Here is a 26,664-nt window from a genome sequence, read left to right on the forward strand (position 1 = left end):
TAACAATTTCCTCAGGTCTTATCGTGCACGCGGCTATGCACGTGAGTTTCGCTCCCCTCTTTAGCCTACGATACTGCGCCGTGTGCCTTGATCGGGTTTGCCGTATTTCTATAGATGTATATCAGGCTATACAATCGTCGACGAACGTGGTCCGTGGTGAACACGATTAAAATAAACATCGAACCTGCTCACCTGCCGATCAGATCGCTTCTCCCACTCGATCGAAGGGAGTTCGTCGAAACCGAGACACTCCCTATACAACAACGATAAGGGACCTCTATTCCCATGGAAAAACATATTCTATATGATGTTCTCATATTTCATGATGATTCATTGAATTTCGATCCTTCTTTTTATTTTCACGTCAATGGAGGACGTTTGAATTTTTCTTTTTTACATTTTTTTCTTTCTTCTTCGACTAGATCGAGAGTCTGAAAATCCATTCGGATTATGTCTGGAAGATGTCACAATTGCAGCAATAAGAAGAAGAATATCGCGGTTCATAAGATGAGCACGCACGTACATTTATGATAAAACCTGCTCAGTTCAACGCTAAATTTTTATATCGTCTGTCATATCTGAACCTGATATTTTCCAGTATCTATGATATCCTTCTCCACTTCCTTTGGATTTGTCTTGTCGACCACAGACGCTACGGTATTTCGCCTGCGGGATGTACCCATACAAATCGCAGCTGGGTTTTGTTTAAAAATATTCGTAGAAAAATATGCCAAATTTAATTATAAAAACTACTCTATCGATACTTGACAAACCACAGGGACAACTGGAAGGTAATTATTCATCGTGAAAGATACATGAATGGTCAGAGGTTGTACGGATCCGTCGAAGGACATGGAGGTTTCCTGAGCGTGGAGACCATAATGAATTTCTGGTCAGCCTGGTAGAGCGAAAATCCGAAATCTTATCACGAACAAACGAACACGAGGACAGATGACGCAAGTTAACGCGGTTTGTGCGGTTTCCGTCGTCGAAATCATTCGTCAAAAAATCAACGTCTTTTTATCACCAGTCCTCAGCGAATCTCCTCAGATTACATACATGTAGAACTGATAATTGTACAACGGTGTTCGGTGCAGTTGATAGTTGATTATTTTTTGGAAGAAACTTCGCGAGGGTTACTTACCAAGAGTCATCTACTTGACGACGAAAGTTGTCTGTTACGAGGTAGGAAAAGTGTAAATAAAATGCGATCCTTGAAATTTATTTTGATTTTAAACATTTTGATTCCTTAGATTAAACCACCTGGCGCATGGAAATGATTTTTTCTTGGACATTAAAATGTCTGATTGCGACCCATTTAATTTCGCTGGCAATAAACACTGTCGGAGACGTCGTTATGTCGCGCGACTTTATAACAAACGGAGAGGACAGGCAAGCCCGGCTGACTTGTACCACCGACGATGACCTAGGAACAGTCGTTTGGAAATGTAAGTTCGAAAAGAAAGACTCATCTTTGAATATCAGAATTATTTCACTTCGTCACGACTCCTGATAACTTCTTGCGCTTACGCGGTAAGAAATTCAACAGTGCATCCAATGTTCACGATCGGTAGCGTCATTGACTTTTCTAGAGACTATGGGCGCACACTTACATAGTTCGATGGTTATTACTTGGTGCTATCGGTGTCGAAATAAAGCATACTCAAACGCTAAATATTGAAGCGAATCATTTTAGCATTTCTTCCAGCGTACGGACAAAATGAAAAAAGACACTGTGCGAATGACTGTTGCGACATCCAATGGCATCTCGAAAATTCAAAATGGTATCGAGTCAAATATCCACGCATATTCACCTGGAATAATCGAGTGATAGGTAATCACGATCGGCGAAAATACAAATTCACGAGCTGATCTGTATCGAGAATCTGTTTCAGGGTCTCATAGTGTGTCCACCAGAACTGAAAATGCCACGCTTTCGACGCATCCAATATCACTGGCTGGGAATCATTTCTGTATTAAACTTGCAGTTTATCTTTGTCCGCAATGCGAATTAGTCATCGGACTGACAGCTTCGAGTACTACTGCACGTCAGTTTTCTGTAAGAAACAAATTGATAAAATCAGGAAAACCTATACAAAAAAAAGTCGTGCTGCGAATAACTCTGAAGTGGATATTTAATGGTACCGAGTATCCTTCGGCAGCAGTCTTGCATTTCAGGACAAAACTCCAAAGGAACCCCACCACCGTGGCTGGATGGGAGATCAGTTATTTTCGCGAGTGTCGACAATCGGGTCAGTAAGAAAGTAACCACCCTTGTTTCATAAAAATTTTTTAGCTGGTTATGCTATGTATACCGTAACGCTTGTTTCAGTTACCGGACAGACGTGTAGTTTATACGATAATACGGAGAAGTGGAGTGAAAGCAATTACAAAAATATCTCATGCCAGGAATTATCGTATACCACCGCTAGCTCTATGGTCAAATGGGTCAGCCCGAGTAATTCCAACAATATTTCAAGTAGTAAGAATAAAAAAATAATCGCGAATATCTTTTTATATCCTCGCTGGTGCGCGATACGCTTCTCAACTATAGGTAGATCTTTCACCACATGGACCGACTGAAATTCGCTAGGAAAATTCGTGCATCATTTCAGATCTGCGAGAATATCTTCAAGGCAATAAGCCGGACATCCTCAAATTAAACTGCTCCGAATCCTGTAAGGGGACGTTTATTTGCGACGAGTCTGGCTGTGTCTGCGGTCCTGGATTCACGGGCAGCGATTGCGAGGGTGAGTGGTAACTTTCGTTCCCATAAGCTGTACTGAAATTTTACCTTATCAGATTTAGGAATCTTCGTCTCTGTCAGAAGTGAAGAAGATATACTACAGTCGTAACGCACTTAAAGGTTTCATTGATTATTATCGTTGTAGCGAAATAATACAGTACAATTTTACCCTGGAACACAATTCACATTATCCGTTGATAATAACTTCTCCTTTTCTCTGAACTTTATAGATCAAATAGACATTGGTTCTGATCTCGAAGAAACCTCAAAGGTTCAATTGGGTTCTACCGAGTGGTTCTTCATTTTTTTAACCATCGTAGCTGTCTTCATTTGTCTCATCCTCACTTTTCGTAGGTAAGTGCATACGCATCTGCATGTTTTAATGTAGTTCACTCTGTAATATTTGGAAATTTTTCCCCAATCACCTAAGGAAATAAATGTTTCAGAATACTTGCACGGAACATCAAACGAACATGTTCAACTCTCGAACAATCATTCGCACCGTCGCAAATCTTACAATTAGTCAATAAAACGGACTCATTAGAACTTTGCGCTGTAACTGGAACAGCTCAATGGAACCGCCATCCGGGCCCCGTTAAAATCAAAGACTTCGAAGAGTATGTTAAAAATTCAATCATTAATGGATCGCTAAGTTCGCAATTTGCGGTAAGAATTCAGTCTAATCTGGATTTACCTCCATTCATATCTGCCAAGAATAAAAAAAAAAAAATACAAGAACGACTAGTCAAACTATTCGATGATAATCACTTTTGTGTCGTCAGATGTTTCCTAAACGATTGAATAAGCCCTGCGAATTTGGAGCACTACCGGTGAATGCAGTGAAAAACCGATACAAGAATATACTACCATGTACGTATGATGTATAATTACAATTTTAAATATGAGCATGCAATCGCCTGAATAAGGATAAGATTCGAAAAATTTCCGGCGCTAAGTCGACGAGAATCCAAACGTATAGATTACTTTTCTGCTTTGTTGGTGATCAACTTCGGCATACCCATAATTACAATTCCATTAGTGCTTTTACATCTTGTTTCAATAGCTTAACATTATTTTCAAATGGTAGATGACGAAACGCGAGTTATCTTGGCAACCGATGAGAATAACTGTCGCTCCGACTATATCAACGCGAACTACATCGGGGTAAGAATCACATTTTTCGACGTAAATTACTTCCAACACCTTTTCAATGTTCGTACCAATCGAAGTCTCGCCCAAAATGTATATATAACAATTTAATAAATAATTCATTCATATATATTAATATATGAATAATAATGTATAACCGCAGGGCTTGGAAAATGAAAAGGCGTACGTAGCCACGCAGGGTCCAAAACGAGAAACGCTTGACGACTTTTGGAGGATGGTTTGGGAAGAAAATTCTACGTTAATATGCATGCTTACAAATATCCAAGAACATCGAAAGGTCGGAAGAAGAACTGAAGTTATTAGGAAGAAAATTTGCGGTGAAATAATTCTTTCGAACCTTTCAGAACAAATGCGAGCAATACTGGCCAGAAATTGGAACAAGTCATAAATACGGTAACATCGTGGTAATGACCACAGACCAACAAATATTTTCAGATTACACTTACAGGTCATTTCGCGTTAGATGTGACGAACAAGTATCACGAAAAGTACGATCTTCCATATTTTCAATTTTCCATCGCTGCTAATATTGTTTCTAATTTTTTTCTTTCTTAATCACCCCCCAGATTGAACAACTGCATTACATGGCATGGCTCGATCATGTGATACCAACGCACATGCATTCGATAATAGCCTATCTGAAAAGAATGCTTAGGAAACGAACAGAAGGACCTGTAATCGTTCACTGTAGTGCAGGCATCGGAAGAACCGGTACAATTATTTTATGCGACATATGCTTGCGTCAAGCTGCCGTTAATGGGGTAAGTTAATGAAAGGAAAGCTCGGTTGTATGTATTTCGGTTCAGCCAACTACTTGATGAAAATATGTACGTTTTTTAATCACAGACAGTCAACGTCCTTTATGAGTTCAAGAAGTTACGTGAATCTAGAACGAACATGATAAACAATGAACTGCAATATGTATTCGCTCATGTGGTTCTAGTAGAATATTTGACAATGCATCGAAGCGAACTACCCTGCGACAATCAGCTGCCCCTAACTATAGAAGAGCACAAAAAGCAAGTGCCGTTTCACCTACAAAGGTCGGAATCCAAAGGTCATGTAGCGAATGATTAGTACGTTTTGGAAAAGTAAAACCATCCAAATAAATTTTTTTGCTATAGACTTCGTAACACCGAGTGGCAAGATCAGGCCTTGCAACACTCCCTGATATCGTCGACGCCGAGACTACCGCGGGCTGAACACCTTGCGAAAAACAGATTTCCGGAACTTGCACCAGGTTGGACAACGCTTTTTTTCTAAAACAATCGTTTGGTTCTTCATTTATCTAACGATGGTTGGGACCATTATTCAGATCGCTCTGCTCTGATATACCTGCCACGATATCCAATACACGATCCCAACAGTGATTACATCAACGCCGTTGTCGTCGACGGGTTTACAGTTAAAAGGCAATTTTTGGCATCGCAATTACCAATGCCCTCAACCCTATCTGACTTATGGAGATTGATAGCCGATCAGCAAATACAATGCGTCATAGTTTTACAGAAACCTGACCCGCTTGATCCCGTAAGTTTAATTATTTTATGGCACACCAAAAGACATTATAGGACGATTTCGTGTTCTCCGGTTTAACTTCGATCATTATTTCGTTACGTAGACATGTTGTGAGATCATCCCCGGTGAAGAACTAGTTGATGAAGTACCATTCATAAATGTGAAAACAATTTCAAAAACGGTCGACGATGCAAATTTTGAAATTGACGAATTGCTGCTTACCGACACATGGGGGGTACGTACATTAATGAGAATTAATTCATTTTGTTTGACGCAATAAAATTGGCTCCTTTTTTTCGTAGGCCGAAATAAGCTCTCAGGACGTAACTGTTATCACATGCCTAGGATGGGGTTTAGGAAAAGATGGCAAACCACCGCCCCCCGAAGTATTGGTTTCGCTTTGGTTGAAATCGGAAAACGTTCGCATTCGAGAACAAGGGCCAACTCTCGTTCTTTGCCTGTGAGTAATGATGAATTATTTCTCGGATTTCATCCAATATCATTTGTGAGTTTACTACGCGAAGATAATTTCTCACTTTCCGTTACGAATGAGACTTTGATTTTCTGTTGATGACACGGGCTATAAAATGCAACCCATATTCCAGTGAATTTAAAAAAAAAAATTAGTTCAGCCTATCTATGTTTGCTCTCCAGACTACCCAATTATTTCCATTTTCAGCGACGGTGTCACTGGCTGTGGTCTCTACCTGGCTCTGAGTTTCCTGCTGGAACGAATGGCTGTGGAACGGGAATGTGATGTTATTCTGGCAGCGCGTGCCGTTCGCCGTTCGAGACAAGAATTTTTACAGTCACAGGTAGAATGAAAATTCATAGAGCTCGACAAGAAATGTACGTGCTATTAGTATACACGTTCGTGTGATGCATTTTCGATTTTCCACAGGAACAAATTGAGTACCTTTATGACGCAGCAGCGACATACATCACAACTTTCGAAATGTAAGTCAATTTTAACTGATTATGAGTAACGCGGATCGGTAAGAATAAAGACACGGTACAGGTCGTATATAAAATAATCTTTATTTGGAGATAAACTTTTTTTAATTCTACAGTAGATATAGAAATTTTTTTAAATATCCGTACATTAATATAAAAAGCATTACTTGTAGGGAATTATCACAGTCTTCAGGTACAGGGTTTGCTTCGATTTCCTGAAAATGAGAAAAATATTGATAAAAATTGACAAAAAATTGGCACGTTATCGAGCAGTCACGTCAGCATGGGATAAGTTGATCTATATTACTGATGAAGTAAGTGAAGTCATTTGAGAATTTTGGTAGAGAATGTGTATTTGATTTCTTCAGGATAAGTCAGTTACAGTCATGTAAAAAGTACCTATCTACATAAGATCGCAAATTAAAAATTTAACGCCTGCAATGATTACGATTACAAGCCACGATTGGTTTGTAATTGTTATGAACTACCGTAGTTGCCATCGATCATTGACAATTGATTGTTCTACAATATATAATATCTATATGTTTGAATACTCAACTTCAAATTTGAATGAGAATTTAAGTTAATTTAATTTAATTTGATTGATGATTGTATCGAAATTCTTTAAATATAAAATATGTTGTCCCATACATGTGTTATTGCATTTTGAATTAGCAATTAAGATGAATTAAATCAACTCGTAATTTTCGCTTAATTCCATTAAAATATATCAGCATTACATTTCAAATATTCAACCCAATGGATTCAACGAGTCGATTATTATCTCATCATTTGTAGAAAATAAAATCAAAAAGGAAACGATTTTTTTACTACTCGGTGCAATCCTTTCATAAAATAATAAGTAGGTATTTAGACAGTACGCACCGTATATGTATGTACATTACGAAGACCTTCACGAAAATATACAATAATTTTTTTTGCTTCCTTTTTTTGTTAGTAGATTTACGTTTTCACAACGTACAGCTTCGCAACGATTAAAACTATTCTGAGTTTCAATATAAACACGAAAATATAAATTACTAAATGAGACGCAATTGAAATTTCATTTCTAAATATCATACACGGATAAAATTAGGCCTGAGCAACGGTTACATGCTAGTATGAAAGTTTGTAATATTTGCACTTCGAAGAAACAAAAAGAAAAAAATAACAATGGAAAAAAGTAAGTTATTTTTTCCAGACAAGTCGGTTTCACTACGTAAAATATTGATTACAACGTAAAATAAAACAAACACATACGAACATACACACAACACGCGCGGACGCTCGCGCGTGTATTGCCTTGGTTTTTACGTCCCTATAAATGAATATTATGCTGTTTTGTCTGCGTCAAATAGTTAAAATCAACTTTGTTCTATGCTAAGATGAAATAAATCACTACTTCCACGGCTTGCCTACTGGAAATAATGGTATCGAATAAACTGAGTGAAGTGTAGTAATAAGTATGGATAAGTAAAGTAACGTTAGGTTTCAGTAACGTTCGGGTTTTCCAACGTAAGCGATTGTATAAAAGTAGGTTGAAGTAGTTTCCTTGGCTGCAGGCCCGACGTGGTCAGTGTGTCTTAAAATTCGTCTCTTTTTGTTGCGTGCGTCCAGCTTGTGTATACCAGTCAGTCTGTGGAGACAAATAGAAACATTACATTTTTCTTCAATGCTGAAATATTAACAACCGCCAACTATACATAGGTATTAAAGAGGGATTCCGATGATCACTTGTAAACGTGCAATGCTTCGTTTACACTGAAGTTCATACTTACGTGTCATCGTGCAATGAGTCTTCAATTTTCATCTTCGTCCATTCGTAGTCGTTTTCGGCGGTCATCCCCAACGTTCCTTTCCTCAGCTTCCAACACCTTCAAACGGGATCCACAAATTTCCTGACCATGTAATGTCTATAATCAATCCCATAAACATTATTTTGAGTAGAACAATTCTCATCTGCTGAGTTTTATGCGAAATATTTGTACCACAAGGATCAAATGCCACCCGGAATGTTGGGTTGATTTTATATATTTAATATTTGCGTATTCAAAATTCACTATTCAAAGTGAATTGAGCTAACCTTGATAGCTTCGTCAGCACTAACTGCAGATGCGTATTTGGCATATCCACAATTCTTTCCCGGTAGCATATACACATCAATCAAGTTGCCGAATCTACAAAAAGCATCTTTCATAGCATAGATTGGAGGCACGGGTGGTCCACATACGATAAAACATCGTTTTGCAATTTCTGCATCGATACTGGCCATTGGTTCAACTGGTGGAAGCTTTATATTCACTGTATGTTCCAGACCTGAAACCAAAGGAGACACACCTGTTTGTGTTATGAAATCTATATTGAAAACATAATTATTGTGCACACTAGATCAGTTAATGGATTTAGAAAAAAAAGTACGTCGATATTTCAATCTAGTCTTCATAATAGATATTAATCTAGAAATTGTTTGGAATACACAGAGAAAACGTTTGAATCTTCAATATTCAGGAAGTTAGTACCGGTGTATAAAATAATCAAGGCAATTAGGCGTGAAACCGTATGAAAATCAGACTTTGTCAGAAATATTTCGAAAAATCCATTAGATTTACTACTTACTTGGTGCTGTGAGACCTGCTGCTTGGATCAATGATGTAGCCTGCGCAATTGTCTCAGCTAAGTGGGCCAAGTCTGTTCTGGTACCAGCTAAACCAGCTGAGTTTGAAGTACCAGCTTTAGCTGTATTCCTTTGTGGGCTTCCCCCCGTAACATCAGGTTTTACAATCATCCTATGCCCAGGTGGATATTCAAAGCCGTGGAACTTTTCTCTGGCATAAGCAGCAGCACTGGAATTTGAGTAAACTACGGTAGCTTGTCCTCGGGGCATTCGGTATCTCATATCCATTTTTAAATGACAGTAATCTAATCCAGGAACAATGTCAAAAAGTCTCCATAACTGATCTTGGTTAAGCGCTGGATGTGCTATGACTTGTAGCCGTGTGTACCCTTCCGCATTTGGATAGTTAGTCGCAATTTCTAAGCTGATACTACTTTTACCAAAGTTACTGGACCCGTATCCTCCTCCATGGTTATCGTAGGAAGCAGATATACCATTGTTATATTTCAAATCGCTGTGATCCGGTTTTGGCTTCTTTGGTTCAGCAAAGACAGCTTTGTACTTTCTGTCACATTCCTCAAACGCCTTTGCCGCGCTTGATACTTTTCGGAACTTTACGTAGCCAAAACCTTTGGAATCATTCGTAATTCTGTCTTTAACAACCGTTACATAATCTATAGCACCAAATTTAGAAAATTCCTGTTGCAGTTCACCATCTGTCATCGACTTTGGCAACACACAAAATAAACGCACCCATCTCTCCTCTTCATTTGTTTCTCTAACCGATCCTTGATCTCGGCTGTAAACACGTAGGTCATGTGGTTAGTGTTCTACTTTTTAACATTGCTATCAACACTCAAAAAAGTTGAAAGTTTAGTTGATCATCATTCATATTTACTTCGATGCAATCATAACTTTGATCGGCCGCCCAACATTTCCCAGCATTTTTCCATTCATTTCCTCCAGAGCAAAGGCGGCTTCGGACGTCTTTGAAAATTTGATGTAGGTAACCCCTGCAAAGCAAAATTTAATAGCTAGTAAAAAGTGTGTCCAGTACTTGTAAAGGAACGCACTCCCATACAATTACAGTTTCTCAATCAAAACTTCAAGTAAAGTGATGGTATTATTTCACAGCATTATTTCAAGGTACAATTGATCAAAACTCGCTTGTCGGGAAAATTGAACTCAAAATGATGAATACATACGAGTAAATAAAGACTCACATAACAATCTACTGATGCCTTTACTTTCAAAAAGCCATTGAAATTATCAATAAGAAAATTGTAGTGACCAAGGGTTAGAAAATGATAAGATTAAGCAATTCAGTGAATGGGATCACGTCAGAAAACTAGATTCGGGTGCATCGTTGGTAATTAGGATGGTTCCTGTATCACCGCGTAGCATTTGATTAGCGGAAGTGTTGATAATAGTGTGAGGGGGTAGCCTGCGGCTTCGGGAGCCGCTATCGGCGTCTGACACGAGTTTTGTGAAATCGTGAAAAAATTGCAGGTATAGGTAGAGGAAACTCAGAAAAAATGATAGAAGAAACTAAAAGCAAACGATGAAGGCAGAGGCACCGGTGAAAGTTATTGATTAATCCATTACCCTTGTTTTCGCCAGTATTGCGATCCTTGACAACCCAAATATCCTCAATTTTTCCAAACTTTTCAAAGGCTTTTCGGAGATCATCTTCTTCCAAACTTTTGTGGCAAATAACAAAAAGTCGCGAGTTCGGTGGGTCGTCGTTTTTCGAACGTGGATCAGACTGAGAATAATACGCCTCACGATCTCTGTGATCAGCCATTTTACTAGTGAATACCGTTGTCGTCGGTCCCTGTTTGCTACTGCTCTACTGCTTCTTGCCGTTGGTAAATGTCGGCCGTCACCGGGAACTAAAATTCAACACAACTGCTTCAGGGCAGGCACGTTAAAAGCATCAACTAACGGTACAATTTTCTTGACAACATTACACAAAAATGTTGGTGTTTCGCCACCAAATGACGATCCTTAATCCCATGTTTGACTATACTTAACAGTTGTAATGAGCAAAACTTACTTTATATACATATATTACGATAGAAACAATACTTTTAAAACAAGGTTCGACCGGTGGGCGCGACAGAATCACCGGTACGACGCATCATTTACCATTGATTATAGGGCCGGCCGTCCAATGCTTCTGAAGTATCAAGGACTAGTGAAGTCTTCTCTAGTCCTCCACATTCTGAAGCTCACCTGCCAGATAATTAGTTAGATTAGCTAACAATAAGATAATACCCCCACAGAATTTCGCACTGAGTTCATACACCGTCATGTGTGTAGCTAGGATTCATCTGTAAATACAATCTTGTTCTCGGCTACACCACCAAGACTTTTTATTGGTCATAAACTCGTTTCTTGCACACGACAAATTTCGGGATTTGGACTACCGTTAATCGGCGAAATGATTGTGTCATCTGTATGCGTACAACGGGGCTTTATACAAGACGGGATACGCAAAAATGTTGCATGTGTACGAACGTTCAAAGGTATCATGTTAACAGAAAATTTTATTCGTTTTACAATGACCTTTGCTGAATTAGAGTTCCGTTTTATGGCCATATGATGATCTGTGTAAGATACGCGATAAAAATAATATAATTCCACTTACTTTTTATGATTTGCTTTATTTTGTCATCACAAGATATAATTTAAATGACATTCCAAAATGTACATGTCTATGACAGAATGGTTTTGGAATGCTAGACCCGTCAAAAGTAATAAATAAACGATGCTGTAAATATATCTATGTCAATAATTTGTTACTCTGACTACTGAAATTTAATTATAACATCCTATACACATGTATTAAGTAGTCAGTATAATCATTTGATCCTTAGTACAATTAATTTGTTTCAACACAGTTGAAGTTTAGAGTTTACTTACAAAAATACCACTTTTTAACAGCAAATGACTCCGTTGAAATCGGGACAAAAACTACCCCGAAATGACATAGATGCTAACCAAGAATCTATAATAGGGTAGTTTTTGTTTACTTCAAAACAACGTTATCTACGCGTCATAGGTGGATGCGGATACATTCCCTCCATGACCTGTCCAGTTAGTGTGCACAAATTTCCCTTCTGCACCAAGTAACTCATACGTGTGAGCACCGAAATAATCCCGCTGGGCCTGCAGCAAATTTGCCGGGAGACGTGCGGTTCTATATCCATCATAGAATGCTAAGGCAGTAGAGAGAGCTGGTGTTGGTATCCCGAGGGTGACGGCTGTTGCAACAACCACCCTAGCACTGGCTTGACATTCTTTCATTGCGTTAGCGAAAAATTCGTCAAGTAACAGATTCGTCAACTTTGGATTTTTATCGAAAGCCTGTTTAATATTACCCAAGAAAGCGCTAGAATTACAGAAAGTTACAGTATCTGTTAGTTTCACATTGAAAGGCTCTGTTGTCCTCAAAATGTTTCCTCTTATGAATAATACATATGTATAGAAATAATCATAGGAACGTTTTTTACCTTCTAATAATGCATCCACCTCTCCACATGAGAGCGATACCCCCATAATTGAGGTTCCAATTATGGACTTTAGCAGCTTCTCTTAGAAGCATAAACCCTTGGGCATATGAGATGATTTTTGATGCGTAGAGTGCTTTTCCAAGATGTTCTATGAATTGTTTTTTATCACCTTGATAAAGACTGTTCGGTCCTTCCAAGACAGAGCTGGCTTCTATTCTTTCACTTTGTAAAGAGGAAAGGCACCTCGAGAATACAGATTCTCCGATTAGAGTAACGGGGATGCCATAATCCAGAGCAGCGATGGCTGTCCATTTTCCCGTACCCTTCTGTCCAGCCGTATCTCTGATCCTTTCTAAAAGGTATCCTTTTTCGTCTTTATACTTCAAAATATCTCTGGTGATTTCAATCAGGAAGGAGTCAAGCACCCCCTTATTCCATTGACCAAAAACATCACTCATTTCTTGTGGATTAAGCCCCAGTCCGTTTCTCATGATATGATATGCTTCACTAATCAACTGCATATCGCCATACTCAATTCCATTGTGAACCATTTTTACAAAGTGTCCAGCACCGGTTTCTCCTACCCAATCACAGCAAGGCTCTCCATTAGACTTAGCACAAATTGCCTGAAACAACAATCGAATAAAAATTTCAAAATATTGCAAGGGTTGTTTCGTTGGGAATTTCAACATTTTATTCTGAGTTACCTGAAAAATAGGCTTGATGTGAGGCCAAGCTTTAGGGTTACCCCCTGGCATAAGTGATGGACCATATCTGGCACCATCCTCTCCTCCACTAACACCACTACCAACAAAAAGAAGCCCCTTTTTCTCAAGTTCTTCAGTACGCCTCTGAGTGTCTTGGTACTCAGAATTACCTCCGTCAATAATGATATCTCCAGATGACAAGAGTGGTACTAACTTCTCAATGAAAGCATCCACAGCGGGGCCAGCTTGAAATAAGAAAAAGCTGGTTAGACATGAAATTCTTTGCTCTCAGATTGTTGATCAAGAATCGACTGTAATTCATAACTACTGTATGTTTTACTACAGTCTTCACCAGAGGAATTATTCCTTTTCATTTTTTCCTGCCATTAGTATCCATTTTTTATTCCAAGTAAATAGGATGCAAGATATTGACTCCAAGTTTCAAGGTTTGACCTCCACAAATCTTCGTCAAGAGGTTTTATAAAACTTACATAACATCAATGACACAGCTAAAGCATTCTGGACATCAACACTCACATACGTCAGCATAATGATGATCAGAGCTCAATACGAATTTCAAATGTGGATGTCTAATGCCTCATAAACTTGCGTTTGCATAAAAACCTATATTCCAAAATTTTCTTCAGAATTGAAATAACGTCTATTGTAAATCTGACTAAACTTACAATATTATTCAAGTCAAACTCTTGTTACTATTATAACTTTCGAAATAACTGATAATCACTATAACCATACCTTTTACTAATAACATGACACGACGTGGCAATTTTAGCTTTTGAACCATCTCTTCCAAGCTGAAAGCACCAAGGACTTTTGTGCCTTTGGCTTCATTTTCTAAAAACGATTTGACTTTGTCTGTTGTGCGGTTGTAGGCGCATACAATGAATCCATGATCATTCATATTTAAGATCAAGTTCTGTCCCATCACAGCGAGGCCGATCAAGGCAATATCTGCTACACTGTGAAAAGAGAAGGGCTCTAATAAAACAGGTGATCTTATTTAGGGAGCATGTTCTCTGTGTATTCAGTGATAATCTAGCGTAGCTGAATAATCCATTGGCATTGTCCTTGAACGCCCTTGAGGTTCAACTACAATTAACTTTTGAATAAGTTTAGCTGTAGTTTAAATTGAAAATTATTGAAAAATTGGTAATATAGTAATGTCCTGAGCATTGACTGTCTCAGGTAAATACGAAAAGGTTATTCGTAGTACCGTGATACAATTTATTTACACGTTACTTACGGTTCTGTCATGATGTAAATTATTCCGCAGGTCGAAACTGAATGACAAGATTTTGATAACTCTTCTCCGGAGCAACAAGTGGCAGTGGTTTACAAGTCACTATCTAATGACCGTCAAGTTAAAGATGTCAGCCGGTCAACTCTGTAAAGAGCAATTCAGCAACACATTGGCCATCAGCCCACCAGACACGAACCAATCGAAGCACCGGCAAGGTCGTCGCAACTTTCCATTATCTTACCCATATCGCTATTAAAGTTATAATGAATTTAAACCAAGCACGCCAATCGTCAGTATATATCTATAGATATTGCGCTTGGAGTCAGTAATGACGTTGGATTTGTGGTGGGGGGTTTGGTTCTGCAAAATTCAATCAATGTCTTACTTCAAGGAGGGAATTTTTTTTATTCAGGAAGAACATGAAAATAAGAGCCGACATAACTAGTGAGAAAAATTTAAAAGACAAATCCTTTTTTTCACGATTTAAATTACAGACTGCGTTGGGTCACGCTCTTCGTTTGTGTCGGTTACTACCGACTGTACATAAAAACTACCGTCGAATCTCTGTGTCGACGTTGCTGATTTGATTTTGTTTCCTACTTTCCCGCTAACAAGCATCGTATATCCGGTTTGCTCCATTTCTTCCTCGTCGGTGGTGTGGATGGGCTGTCGTTTGTTTTCGTCATACCGAACCACCAGTGTCTGGGTTGCTGCTATTGAAAAAAAGATTCCGAGCCAAAAGAGAAATCTATCATATTAACATTTGTTAATATTTTAAAGCAAAACTAATAATTAAAAAATAAACAAATTCATATAGCTGTACGTTTTAAATATCAATAGTTTGCTCGCTTAGCGCTTAAACATCTCCAATTTGGCTAATGCGTGGGATTTCAGAAAGCTCCCCAAATCACACAATGGCGGAAGACTTTGATGTCGAGGCGATGCTAGAGGCGCCCTATAAAAAAGGGGTAAGTTCATTTTGTCATGGGATAAAATAAATAAATAATTAATCGTCAGTCGTCGTCAGTTTAGCGGTTGGGATTCGAACAATAGAAAAAATGGTCCCCTTTACTGGGCGTGTATAACTGTTGCATTTATTATTTATAAGTAGAACACTAAATGATAAGGCAAAGAAATAGATAAAAAAGAAAAACGAACACAAAAAAATGCTCAATTTATTCTTGATTATTGATCAATTCCTCCATTTTCTGTACTTATAGATGGTATGTAACATGTACCCTCGCGCTCGTGCGATGTTCCACAGCGAGTTCCTAGAAAACACTTGAACACGAGGTACTAAGAACGACATCATTATTCTTCATCAGGATAATATTAATTTAGTAAATGATAGGATACATAAATTATTCATAATAATAAGTTATCACCGGGGTTTTTTTGTCAAAAAGCTTATGAATATTCTATAAGCATCGATGTCCCATCATGTGCCGAGGCTATAATCTCATAACTATCTGAATTTTTGATAAAATCATTCTATACCACCATTCGCAGAACTTGATAGCAATTGTCTGGATTCCTATGGTATTAAGGATAGGTGTAATTTTATTTGACCCTTCTTGGATTCTGCAAGAAATTGAATTCATTTCTCTTTTTCGCTTGTTAAGCAGCGATCAAGATTTAATTGCTCATACATCCATTATTTTCATTTTGTCATTTGTTTTCCTTTCTCTGTTTTCTGGATGATAAGAAAACCTGGTTGTCCAACAACTATTGGTCGCAATCAATATGGATGTTGAATTATTTGAATGCGCTAGGACAGTCTTCCATTTTTTATGATCCGCAAAGCACTGCTTCTGTGCTGTCTATGATGTTTAGAGACTTTGTCTCCGAGTTAATTTGCAGCTTGGACAAAATCAAAGTGTTCTGAATTTATCAGAACTTTCCACAGTTTTGATCTAATTTTTGTATGTTTCTTTAAATGATATAGCATCATCATTATGAGTTGAGTTCGGTCTACCTTTTTTATATTCTGAATAATTGAATCCAATACCAAGCTCGAAGTCCTTCTTCTACTGAATTTCTATTGTTTTCTTTCATCGTTACAAATAGATATTTAGTGTATATTACTGTTTTTACTTTATATTGATTTTTTTTTTTATTCTAAACAGGTATTTTGGAAAAAATTAGAAGTGAAAGTAATAGAGTCTAATGCAATCTTATGTTAGACTATTAGGAACACGAGATTCAATGCATAAAATTCGTCTGTTAGAAGTGAGATCAAGTATAACAGAATGCATATACCACAGTTGCATCATTCACGATGTTCAAGTATTGGATATTCCAAATCTACTAGTGATGCCCTCAAACACATTGCGCAGCTGTTATATTTACCTATATTTTGATTATGATCAGGTGTAACAAGGTTGCCACTATTGTTAAATACTGTTTTATGAAGGTAGTTTCAGTTATGTTGATGGTTGTTTGACACCAAGCTTATGTTTGCAAGTCTCGATAATGGTTTGCTTGTTTGCACAAGTTACTCAACATAACGATAATAAGGTTCCATAGTTCCAGGATGATCTTTAAGCTTGGTATAATATAATTTACCTTGCATACATTACTGTATCGGTCATGGTAAAAGAGAAAAAAAAAAATTCTATCAAATCAGAAAAAATTTAGTACAGCCATGGGCTTGATTAAGATTTCTATCATTGCATTACTTTTGGTATATGCATTATTAATACAAGCTCCAATAGTTCGGTGAGGTGGCCGTGCGTTCAAAGTGTCACTTACATAGCATAGCATTAGGGTTTCATCACGTGTAATTTGAAAACTTACTGTCTTTGACGAGGGCTCTCTTTTGCAGAAGAAAAAGGATGTGTGGTTGGCCATTGGTAGTTTAAGACCAAGGCATGCTCAACCCAAGATTGCAATGCTTTCCTAAAACCCAATTGGTAAGTTTGAGCCAAGTGTATGCGGTATATCGCGTCGCTATGCTCAGTTGTCTCCCCAACCCCCAACTGCAAAAAAAAAATCTAGCTGAAAATCTCGCCGCCAACATCACTCCTTGAGTAGTCATCGAGGAAATTTTCTACCTGTCTTCAACGTTGATCGTTAATCTACCATTTTAATATATAAATATCATATAGATATATATATATGTATAATCATATATATATATATATATATATACACAAATACATATTTCTCTATACATCACTGCCATTTTTTAACTAACATCATCTGATTTGCTTTTTGTCCCCTTGTTCGCGCGTCCTTGCCACATCGGCTGGTTGGCATGGCATTCAACTGTTTGCTGTTCGTAGGAGCAGGACTCCTTATCCAGGGACAAATCTTCCAAGGAAAATGGGTCCAGTCGCAAATCATCTGGGTAAGTTTATATTACCATTCACATCTTCATCTACCACTAAACTGTGCAACAATGTGACAGAAGAGGCAATCGATCAGATTATGTAACAGAAATCTTTTCAAAGTCAATCCGATCACAATAGTTCAATGTACGAGATTTTGCATTATTGCATTATAATTCTGCCATGTTACCAGACCAGACAACTGCCATGAATGTAAATTGTAAGCAATATTAAATCCGTGCTGAACAATCTCAATAGCAGATATTGAAAATATCAATTTTTGATTGAAGAGTTTTCCTTGTACGCTGACGAAAGCTTGCTACTGCTTGTCAGAATTTTGACAAACCTTTCTATAAGCATGATCAGTACAATTTGAAAACATGAGTAAATTCTACTTCTGTTGCATTTCACTGATTGTACCACGCACACATCACTCAACCCATGCCATATCATTTTTGTGTAATTAAACTAAATCAATGGTTTGTGTTTGAGTACTGTGTTTGTGCTGAAAAGTGTCTACTCTGCTTGACGAACCTACCACAAGTCATATTCTCTTTGTTATAGAAACCGTACAGTTAGTGTAAATGCCGCTTATTTTGATAATACCAAAGGTTAAACCTGAAGATGGTGAGTATATAGGACGTATACTCGTAGCGTGAAAACGTGAAAAATTCCTTGTTCAAGTGGAGTTCTTTACCTGGAATTTTATACTGGTTTATAAAGTACGCTAAAATATTGCCATGAAATTTCACGTCAACATTAGTTCTCACTAAATCTCAAATTGAAGTAAAGCAGAGTAAGATATAATTACCAATATCTTGTCGTAGAGATACGTAGGAAATAAAGATATTTTATGAAAAGACTTGCGAGCGATTCTTTCAGAAATTTTTTTTTCGTTTTTGCGAAATGGCTTGAAACACATTGGAATGTTTAAACTGATGTTTTTCTGGTCTTCAGCGAAAACCAGACTACCGATGGTATACAAGTTGCTTACTGTTTGTTTTCGATCGCTGTGATTCGTGATCGTAGAGTCCCGAGTATTTCTTATTCATTAATATCGTGGTTTAGTCGTAGGGCTGATTATAGACGAGTACCTCCATTTACTCCGGAACCTGGATCTGAAACTAGCGATCTTATTTGTATCAACAATTCTGTCATCTATATTTTTCGGTAGAGAGATTATTTGGTTTCCTATCAATGTCTGTACTATTTCCTAACTTTTATCGGAGAGCAACGAGCGATGCTCAGAATAGTCATAGTAAATTGATGGTATGTGGATCTGAAAACAACATATATAACTTACAGAAAAAACAAGCATCGCTCACCTACGCGGTCTCGATCAAAAGATCGCAAAGACAGACGGGATCGCGATCGAGGAGAAAGAGATCGTGATCGAGAGCGAGAGCGAGACAGAGGAGACAGAGATCGGGAACGTGATCGTGGAGACAGAGATCGTGATCGTGGAGAAAGAGATCGTGAACGAGGAGACAGAGATCGTGATCGTGGAGACAGAGAACGGGATAAGGATCGCGACAAGGAGCGGGATAAAGACCGTGATAAAGAACGTGATCGAGACAGAAAGCGCAGAACTCGATCCCGAGAAAGACGAGACCGAGACCGAGATAAGGATAAGGAATTTGACAAAGAAAAAGATCGAGGACGAGACAGAGATCGCGACAGAGATAGAAAGAAGAAAAGATCGCTCACACCGATTACTCTCCCTAGAGTACGACCACCATTTGGAAAAGCGGTCAGCCCATTGGGACTGTAAGTTTGTACCTTTCACGTTATTTGAAATTACATCACCATGTTCATAATCATTACAAAGCTGGTTCAAGTAATCAACAACACTTCGAATTCCTTGTGAACAACATAAATTTTTAAGAAAATCATTGGAACCGCGGTTTTCATTAAGTCAAACCTATGAACTGTGAGTTATGAAAATATCATACGTCATTTTTTCTCATAGTGTGGATGAGTTAACACCAGAAGAACGTGATGCTCGAACTGTATTTTGCATGCAACTGAGTCAGCGAATCAGGGCACGAGATTTAGAAGAGTTTTTCTCAAGTGTTGGAAAAGTTCAAGATGTCAGACTCATCACATGCAATAAAACGAGGCGGTTTAAAGGCATCGCATATGTGGAATTCAAGGACCCAGAAAGTGTTACATTGGTAATTGCAATCTCTTATTTACTTGATCAATCCTCTAAATCTCCTTCTCGTTCCAATTAAATAGAAAACATAGCTCACCATTCGATTGTTATAGGCTTTGGGTCTATCCGGACAGAAATTACTGGGCATTCCAATAGTTGTGCAGCATACACAGGCGGAAAAGAATCGCATGGGTAACTCCATGCCAAATCTTATGCCAAAGGGACAGACAGGCCCTATGCGGCTCTACGTTGGCTCCCTACATTTCAATATAACAGAAGACATGCTGCGGGGGATCTTTGAACCATTTGGAAAGATTGACAATATCCAGCTAATTATGGATCCTGAAACTGGTCGTAGCAAGGGATATGGATTTTTGACGGTGAGTTATTACTCATCGGAATTAGGAAGATAGTTGCATCTGTTCAACTTCTGATAGTTATATAATTATTTATTTTGCATATTAGTAGACCTGATGCAGAGTTTATCATACCTACATCAGGGGGAAAATCATATGCAACAAAAATTTAAGTCGCTATTAAATCCACGTATTGCAGTATGTTAGCTTGTGTGACATAATAGCGTCGTTACAAATAATTTAAAATTCTATAAAAATGAATCTATCACAAGTGTTGAGTTGTTATTCGACGTGTAAATATCAGTCTGAAAAATTGGGTAGCAAGTAACATCTCACTTTCATCTCCGTTTAAATAATCCCGCAACAATTTTGCATTATTGATAGGAGATAACTCATAAAGTGAAATTATTTTTATAGTTCCGGAATGCTGATGATGCAAAGAAGGCCTTGGAGCAATTGAATGGATTTGAATTGGCCGGCAGGCCTATGAAAGTTGGCAATGTCACGGAACGGACAGATTTGTTACAAGGATCTTCGTTACTTGACACAGATGAGCTGGACCGAAGTGGCATTGATCTTGGTGCTACAGGCAGGTGTGTATGCGTAATCGAGTTGAACTTTCTAGCTTTCCATGCAATGAAAGACACTAGCTATTTCTTGTTACTTCAGTCTACAAAAATCTTCAAACTTTGACAAGAATTTGTAAAACGGACAGATTTCACCAAACCAGCTAAACAATTTGTGACTGATTTTCGTTTTTAGATTACAGCTGATGTTCAAACTAGCTGAAGGAACTGGGCTTGAAATTCCTCCGGCAGCAGCAAATGCACTAAACATGGCGCCAGTAGTTGCAACGCCTCAACCACCGCCACAAGCAGCTCCACCAATTGCGACACAATGTTTCATGCTGTCAAATATGTTTGATCCACAAAAGTGAGTTCTGTTTTCGTTACCTACGGATGAACATGAACTATTCCAAAAATTATAAACCTAGACCTATAACATATATTTTATGTTTCGACGTTACAGCGAGACGAATCCGAATTGGGCAAAAGAGATCAGAGATGATGTTATTGAGGAATGCAACAAGCATGGCGGTGTATTACATGTTTACGTTGATCAAGCTTCTCCACAAGGTAACGTGTATGTTAAATGTCCGTCGATTGCTACTGCAGTAGCAGCAGTCAATTCCTTGCACGGAAGATGGTTTGCGGGACGTGTTATCACGGCAGCTTATGTGCCTCTTGTGAATTACCATTCTCTATTTCCCGACGCGATGACGGCATTACAGTTACTAGCGCCCAGTGCCCCCAGGCGAGGAATGTGATCTCAAGCTTAATAATCCCTGATACTAATAATGACAAATATTTCAAATGCAATACCTAACTTAGCTTTGCCGATGACATTATTTGTAGTATTGATATAACTCGAGACGTCGACATGCTATTCCTTGGTATTAGTGATCACAGATTTAATTCGATCGTTTGAATTGTTTATTGTTGACAATAGTATTAAATTTGATCAAATACATATACCGTTTTGAAAGTAGAATTGTCAATTTAGAATGCAGTAATTCATTGATCAACAAGGAATGTTGAGATGAGTGCGCAACACCATGTAAAAATATGGGAAAAATCAATGACAATTGCTTGTAGAGCTGATGGTCATAATAGAAATGAATGTGACTCTGATATTCTTGTCAGCACGCTAGTGTGATTTCGTTGTAGATTTGTTATATTTCCACTTGAATCCAAGTTGAGACCAATCAGTGATGTTTGTTTTCACAATAGTGGAAGACGATTACTTTGACCTTGTGTTACACAACATTGTACCGATGAGATTGTTCATCCGAAACAGTTATACGTGATTCTTAGTGAGCTTAACTTATAGAATTACCTTCATTTGGATTCGATGTTAATTATCACTTGAAATTGTATAAAAGACGTGCCTCAAAAGATGAAATTAACAATATTACAACCATTACCCGATATTTTGTATGACTATTCGATTTCGTTAGTGAAACGTGATACCATTATTTCGATGTATTTCAATGACGTCTAACGGAAGACCTAGGGTTCTGCAGTGAGAATTTATCTGTAAAATAGTGCGATTTGAATCAAGCTCTGAATTCAAACAAACCGAATTGGAATATCTGCTTATTTAATCGACGAATATACAAGCAAAATTTTAGAGAATATTAAAATTCCTTATTGGACTAAATTTTACTTGCGTCAACCTAAGACGGCTACTTATCTTTTTTTTATTTGTATTTTTCAATCTGAATTTCTATTCAAAATATATCCGGTTCAAGTTCGTTGATGAACTGACTTGTTCAGTCAAAAGTGGTGGGCTGATTGTTGGATACAAAAATTTATCTTCGACGATCTAATTATTAGAAAAGGCTGAAATTCGCAGATCCCTATGGTTGATTTATTGATGAGGTATAGATGTATATAAGTTTTGTAAATTAACTTAATCTAGAAATAGGTATAACTTACCTCTACTGTAACTTCATATCATCAAAATATGAATGTAAACATCACGAGAGTACGATTAACTAAATTAATGGAAATTTATGGCCCAAATATCCTGATCTGCAATGAAAATAAAAAGGAAGTTGCGGATAATAAAAAAAGTTTCTTGTAATTTGTAAGCAAAAACAAGCTTTCTATTAACACTATGACGTCCGGTGGCTCCACGTTGGTGCCATGCAAAAACTATCGGGTAAGTGCCGGTGGCTCCACGTTGGTGTTGGAAATGATGTAAGTCAGTTCCACCGGCACGACACGAAAAAATCTAGATTAGACGTGCGGACGTCATAGTGTTAAGTGATGACATGAGGACAGGAGCTATGCGGTTTTGTAGTTATTTCTTTATCTAGTGAACCAATTTGTTCGTACCGTTTAACTTATTCATCAAACCTATTCTGACTACGGAATTGGATTGATGGAATGTTTCAACATCCTACTGCCAAAGAACCGCCAGCAATATCAATCCGTTTCACATTCCTGTGTCACAGCAGTAGCAGAAGTTTCAATTTTTCCGATTAATAGCAGTGAATTACTGAAACTCGAATATTTATGGGAAAAATGATACAAACTTTCAACAGATTGATTCCTATCGATCAATATATTTCAAAAGATATCCAAAGTTTTCAAAGCACATTGAAATCTTTTGAGTGAAATTGGTTAGGAGTAAAAATTTTACAATAATGTCAATCATTGATTGATCATATAGTATTATTCCACTTTAGATCTGCACAGATACTTATATGGTCACTTGGAAATACAACGGATGGCAGAGCTGTGTGCTGTGTAAGTTCATCGTCACTTGGCATTGGAATTACTTGCTCCACTTTTAACCTGTCCGTCTGATAATAAATGTAATCTAAACAGTCCGCGAATCCTACTGTGAAGTTGGTGTACTGTGGGGTACCACAAGCACTGGCAAACGATAAATCATGCGAAAGAGAAATATTTTCTAGCGCTTCTTCCTCATCTGTAACATTATTGAAAAAAAAAACATAGTAAAATATGCTGAATTGCCTCACTGCGTAATATAATTGAAAATTAAGTCAACTTTGCACTTACTGCTTTTCCAGTCCTTATAATCACTAGGGATGTGTTTTTCACACATAAGTTGGTAAATACCACTGTCTGGTGAACTGTTGAAATCACCACATAACATGATACTCACGTTGTGGTTTGGATACTAAAAGAGGGAACGTATCTCACTGATATCGGTATTTACAATGTGGAGGGCAATATTTTCAGCTAACTATTTTCTCACCTTTTTTTTTGCTGCATCAGCGACCCTATGAACATACAATAGAGCGTAATATCCTTGCAGTAATCGTATATGATCAGCATCCGGATGAAAATACAAATGTGTGTTACCAGCAACAAGGATTTCTGATGGATTATCAATCGACAATAAAGTTGTGGCCTGAAAGTCGTTAAATATTGAAACACTAATGGTAATTGTGTATGGTATTTCCCAGTGGATAGAATTGCTCTCACCTGTAAAGCAGTAGATCTGCATAAGAATCGTTCCTTCATTTTTTCATTTTTTATACTTTCCCAAACAACATTAAATCCTTCTAAATCTACATTTTCACCAAGGATTGCAGATTCGAAATCTAGTTTTTGGAACCGATGAATATTGAAGAACGTCGCAAGTCCTTCTGTCACAGAGCCACCTTTACGATTGAAAACTCCGTCATAGTCCAAACTTGCAAGCGTGGGAAGTAAATCGTTGTCAAATACTTTTTTATCTACCTCTTGAAGACAGACGATGTCAGCATTGTATCCTGGAATAATTGTACCGTTGTGATCTCAGTAGTTTCAAAGCTCAAACAACTCACCTATCAATTCTTTGAGAATAAGGTATTTTCGATAATCAATGTCCAAAGCATATGGTGGACAATATGGAAACAATACATCTCTTGAGTAATCGGAGTCAGTATAAAGATCTGCAAGTATGTTGTAGGATGTTACTCTGAAACTGCAAAAAAGAAGTCTTCTGAAGTCGTCTATTAGCCATTTGGAACTAACTTGTTTCCCAAGATCATCGAAAAATCAAAAGTAATAGTGCGCTGTAACAAATTGATGATGACTTGAAATGCTTTTGGTTAACAAACTAGGCTAGTCTCAAAGGCTCTAATAATTCACAGAAGCTGTCTTTCCTCAGAATATTTTAGTGAATTACCATTCACCCGTCAGTTTATTTGAAGTGAATAAATGCCTGGTTTCAAAAGGGCAGTGTCCTGGGCCCGCTTCGACATGTGAGACGGATTCCACCTCAAAGACAGGTCCAGTTTTTCCATTATTTTGAGGTAGACATTGTAGTTTTAACTTGTGGCCAATATCCATTATTTGTGGTGTGTAAATGTACCCTTGAGCAATTTCTTGCCAATTTTGAGCCGTAGATTGTGACTTGTCATTTTTAAACCAAGTAAATGTAGATTCTGTCCGGTTGGTGTACAAAGTTTCAAACTTGACTGGGTAGGTGGGAAATCCGGCAAGCATACACTTAGCCAAAGTGATATTTTCTATCCATGGGAAGTTGTATTTGATGATGTATTGCCGTCCAGAAATCACCAGGACAAGATTGGTGATATCTTCTTTCAACAAACTCTCCCAAGGTACTTCACCATCGATGGGTGAGCCATGTAACATGAGAGCAGATTGACATTCTTCAGGGACTACTTCTTGAGAGTTTGAATGTTTCGACTTGCGTTTATTTTTCTTCGAATTCAATGCTTTACCAATATTTGTGTTTATCCGCAGTAGGAGATTGGAGACTGTAGAGTTAACTTTTCTACTAAAATTAAATTGCCTATCTATTCTGAACTCCGCGTTAACGAATCGGAAGCTTATGTCGAAAGTTTCACTTTCGTGATCGTGACGAAGAAAAGCCTCGTTCATATTGATTATCAATTTTTGTTCGTGCTGCTTCAAATATGCAGATATTCTCAGAGGACGTCGACACGTTAACTTTGAGGTTATGGGGCTAGTCTTACACAAGAAGTTGTACGCACCTCTGTATAACATCGCAAACTAGTGTCTATTAGAAACACGAATATATTACAGCACGGATAAATTTTCCGATAGTTTGATTAGGTTTCATCTCTGCAAACATCTCGATACACTGATCACGATCGGTGTGAGTATTTTACAATTCGCATGATTCGTACCATGCTTGAATCACGTCAGCTGATCAACTTGAAATTGCAGAAAAATAGCGTGAAAATAAAGAAATATCACAAATGAGTTCGGCTTACTATTCCTATATCCATTGCTCGGCCACTAATTGGGCTATGGTACCTCAGAAAGCGCGATTTTTCGTGGTGGGGTGGTCAGAAATATTTAGGTAAATGGTTGTTGGATATCCAATCAGATTCTTGCGCTGATTATTACGAATGCTCGAGACGAGTGTATGTTTAGTGGCCTGCAATCAGGCTGAAAGATGTTAATACTCTTGGAAAGGCAATGCAACAAAAATATGCAATCGATTGGGAATCATCATTTTCAAATCGATCCCAATTATTCAATCCTTTAAATACCAACTAGACTACCCGCAATTTTTTCAAATTTCACATCATTATATCTCACACGCATTTAACAGTTTTTTGTCAACCTGCAAATTTTTCTCATCGATATATCAATTTTTCTGCTCCAAGAAGCAAAAAATTGGTGATAACTCAATCAATTTTATAGATAGATCAATTTAACTCGAGAAATCATATTCCTGGAATCAAAATATGTAACAATAGCTTATAAACTCGAATAATAAAAAATGTTGATTTTTTACCCCAAAATTGAAAAATCTCCAAAGGTA

At 37.7% G+C, this 26,664-nt stretch overlaps 5 protein-coding genes across 14 annotated transcripts; 2 read left to right on the forward strand and 3 right to left on the reverse strand.

Annotated features, from left to right (window-relative positions):
- The first annotated feature begins 120 nt into the window (after nucleotides 1-120).
- Nucleotides 121-6,470, forward strand: LOC105691535 (receptor-type tyrosine-protein phosphatase epsilon-like). Its single transcript, XM_048659531.1, has 20 exons — nucleotides 121-1,185; nucleotides 1,254-1,448; nucleotides 1,709-1,834; nucleotides 1,896-2,252; nucleotides 2,333-2,482; nucleotides 2,616-2,750; nucleotides 2,977-3,100; nucleotides 3,193-3,412; nucleotides 3,529-3,616; nucleotides 3,834-3,910; nucleotides 4,059-4,193; nucleotides 4,261-4,404; nucleotides 4,483-4,677; nucleotides 4,763-4,959; nucleotides 5,041-5,156; nucleotides 5,232-5,446; nucleotides 5,538-5,669; nucleotides 5,737-5,894; nucleotides 6,114-6,249; nucleotides 6,336-6,470. The coding sequence occupies exons 2-20, from the start codon at nucleotides 1,271-1,273 to the stop codon at nucleotides 6,393-6,395; spliced, it is 2,943 nt and encodes a 980-aa protein (XP_048515488.1). The 5' UTR covers nucleotides 121-1,185; nucleotides 1,254-1,270; the 3' UTR covers nucleotides 6,396-6,470.
- LOC105691551 (RNA-binding protein 45) lies at nucleotides 6,454-11,253 on the reverse strand. Of its 5 annotated transcripts, none has more exons than XM_012410085.2 (7): nucleotides 11,151-11,253; nucleotides 10,608-10,894; nucleotides 9,901-10,015; nucleotides 9,005-9,801; nucleotides 8,472-8,725; nucleotides 8,167-8,301; nucleotides 6,724-8,024 (listed from the first exon to the last, which is right to left on the reverse strand). In XM_012410085.2, exons 2-6 carry the CDS (start codon nucleotides 10,804-10,806, stop codon nucleotides 8,188-8,190), a joined length of 1,479 nt encoding a protein of 492 aa, XP_012265508.1. In that variant the 5' UTR covers nucleotides 10,807-10,894; nucleotides 11,151-11,253; the 3' UTR covers nucleotides 6,724-8,024; nucleotides 8,167-8,187. The 5 variants fall into 5 exon arrangements, with proteins under 5 accessions (XP_048515539.1, XP_012265508.1, XP_020711265.1 ...); XM_020855606.2 differs by having other exon boundaries at nucleotides 11,059-11,189; XM_048659573.1 differs by lacking the exon at nucleotides 11,151-11,253 and adding an exon at nucleotides 11,091-11,109.
- A 395-nt stretch (nucleotides 11,254-11,648) lies between these two features.
- On the reverse strand, nucleotides 11,649-14,792 carry LOC105691606 (6-phosphogluconate dehydrogenase, decarboxylating). Of its 2 annotated transcripts, XM_048659599.1 has the most exons (6): nucleotides 14,489-14,792; nucleotides 13,981-14,204; nucleotides 13,225-13,469; nucleotides 12,518-13,143; nucleotides 12,049-12,396; nucleotides 11,649-11,982 (listed from the first exon to the last, which is right to left on the reverse strand). In XM_048659599.1, the coding sequence occupies exons 1-5, from the start codon at nucleotides 14,497-14,499 to the stop codon at nucleotides 12,054-12,056; spliced, it is 1,449 nt and encodes a 482-aa protein (XP_048515556.1). In that variant the 5' UTR covers nucleotides 14,500-14,792; the 3' UTR covers nucleotides 11,649-11,982; nucleotides 12,049-12,053. The 2 variants fall into 2 exon arrangements, with proteins under 2 accessions (XP_048515556.1, XP_012265631.1); XM_012410208.3 differs by having other exon boundaries at nucleotides 11,649-12,396; nucleotides 14,489-14,789.
- Nucleotides 14,793-15,118: 326 nt separating this feature from the next.
- LOC105691620 (RNA-binding protein 39) lies at nucleotides 15,119-22,960 on the forward strand. 5 transcript variants are annotated; one of them, XM_012410239.2, is made up of 10 exons: nucleotides 15,119-15,453; nucleotides 15,706-15,778; nucleotides 17,310-17,397; nucleotides 17,770-17,834; nucleotides 19,120-19,581; nucleotides 19,784-19,988; nucleotides 20,083-20,349; nucleotides 20,743-20,918; nucleotides 21,088-21,258; nucleotides 21,355-22,960. In XM_012410239.2, the coding sequence occupies exons 3-10, from the start codon at nucleotides 17,356-17,358 to the stop codon at nucleotides 21,650-21,652; spliced, it is 1,686 nt and encodes a 561-aa protein (XP_012265662.1). In that variant the 5' UTR covers nucleotides 15,119-15,453; nucleotides 15,706-15,778; nucleotides 17,310-17,355; the 3' UTR covers nucleotides 21,653-22,960. The 5 variants fall into 5 exon arrangements, with proteins under 5 accessions (XP_012265662.1, XP_048515512.1, XP_012265660.1 ...); XM_048659555.1 differs by having other exon boundaries at nucleotides 15,119-15,304; nucleotides 15,380-15,453; nucleotides 15,706-17,397; XM_012410237.3 differs by lacking the exons at nucleotides 15,706-15,778; nucleotides 17,310-17,397 and having other exon boundaries at nucleotides 15,119-15,304; nucleotides 15,380-15,453.
- Nucleotides 22,961-23,435: 475 nt separating this feature from the next.
- Nucleotides 23,436-26,181, reverse strand: LOC105691619 (2',5'-phosphodiesterase 12). Its single transcript, XM_012410233.3, has 6 exons — nucleotides 25,033-26,181; nucleotides 24,689-24,828; nucleotides 24,345-24,634; nucleotides 24,115-24,270; nucleotides 23,916-24,036; nucleotides 23,436-23,823 (listed from the first exon to the last, which is right to left on the reverse strand). The coding sequence occupies exons 1-6, from the start codon at nucleotides 25,875-25,877 to the stop codon at nucleotides 23,555-23,557; spliced, it is 1,821 nt and encodes a 606-aa protein (XP_012265656.2). The 5' UTR covers nucleotides 25,878-26,181; the 3' UTR covers nucleotides 23,436-23,554.
- Between the last annotated feature and the right edge of the window lie 483 nt (nucleotides 26,182-26,664).

Source organism: Athalia rosae, chromosome 1 (assembly GCF_917208135.1).
Source record: "Athalia rosae chromosome 1, iyAthRosa1.1, whole genome shotgun sequence".
In the NCBI taxonomy this organism is placed as follows: domain Eukaryota; kingdom Metazoa; phylum Arthropoda; class Insecta; order Hymenoptera; family Athaliidae; genus Athalia; species Athalia rosae.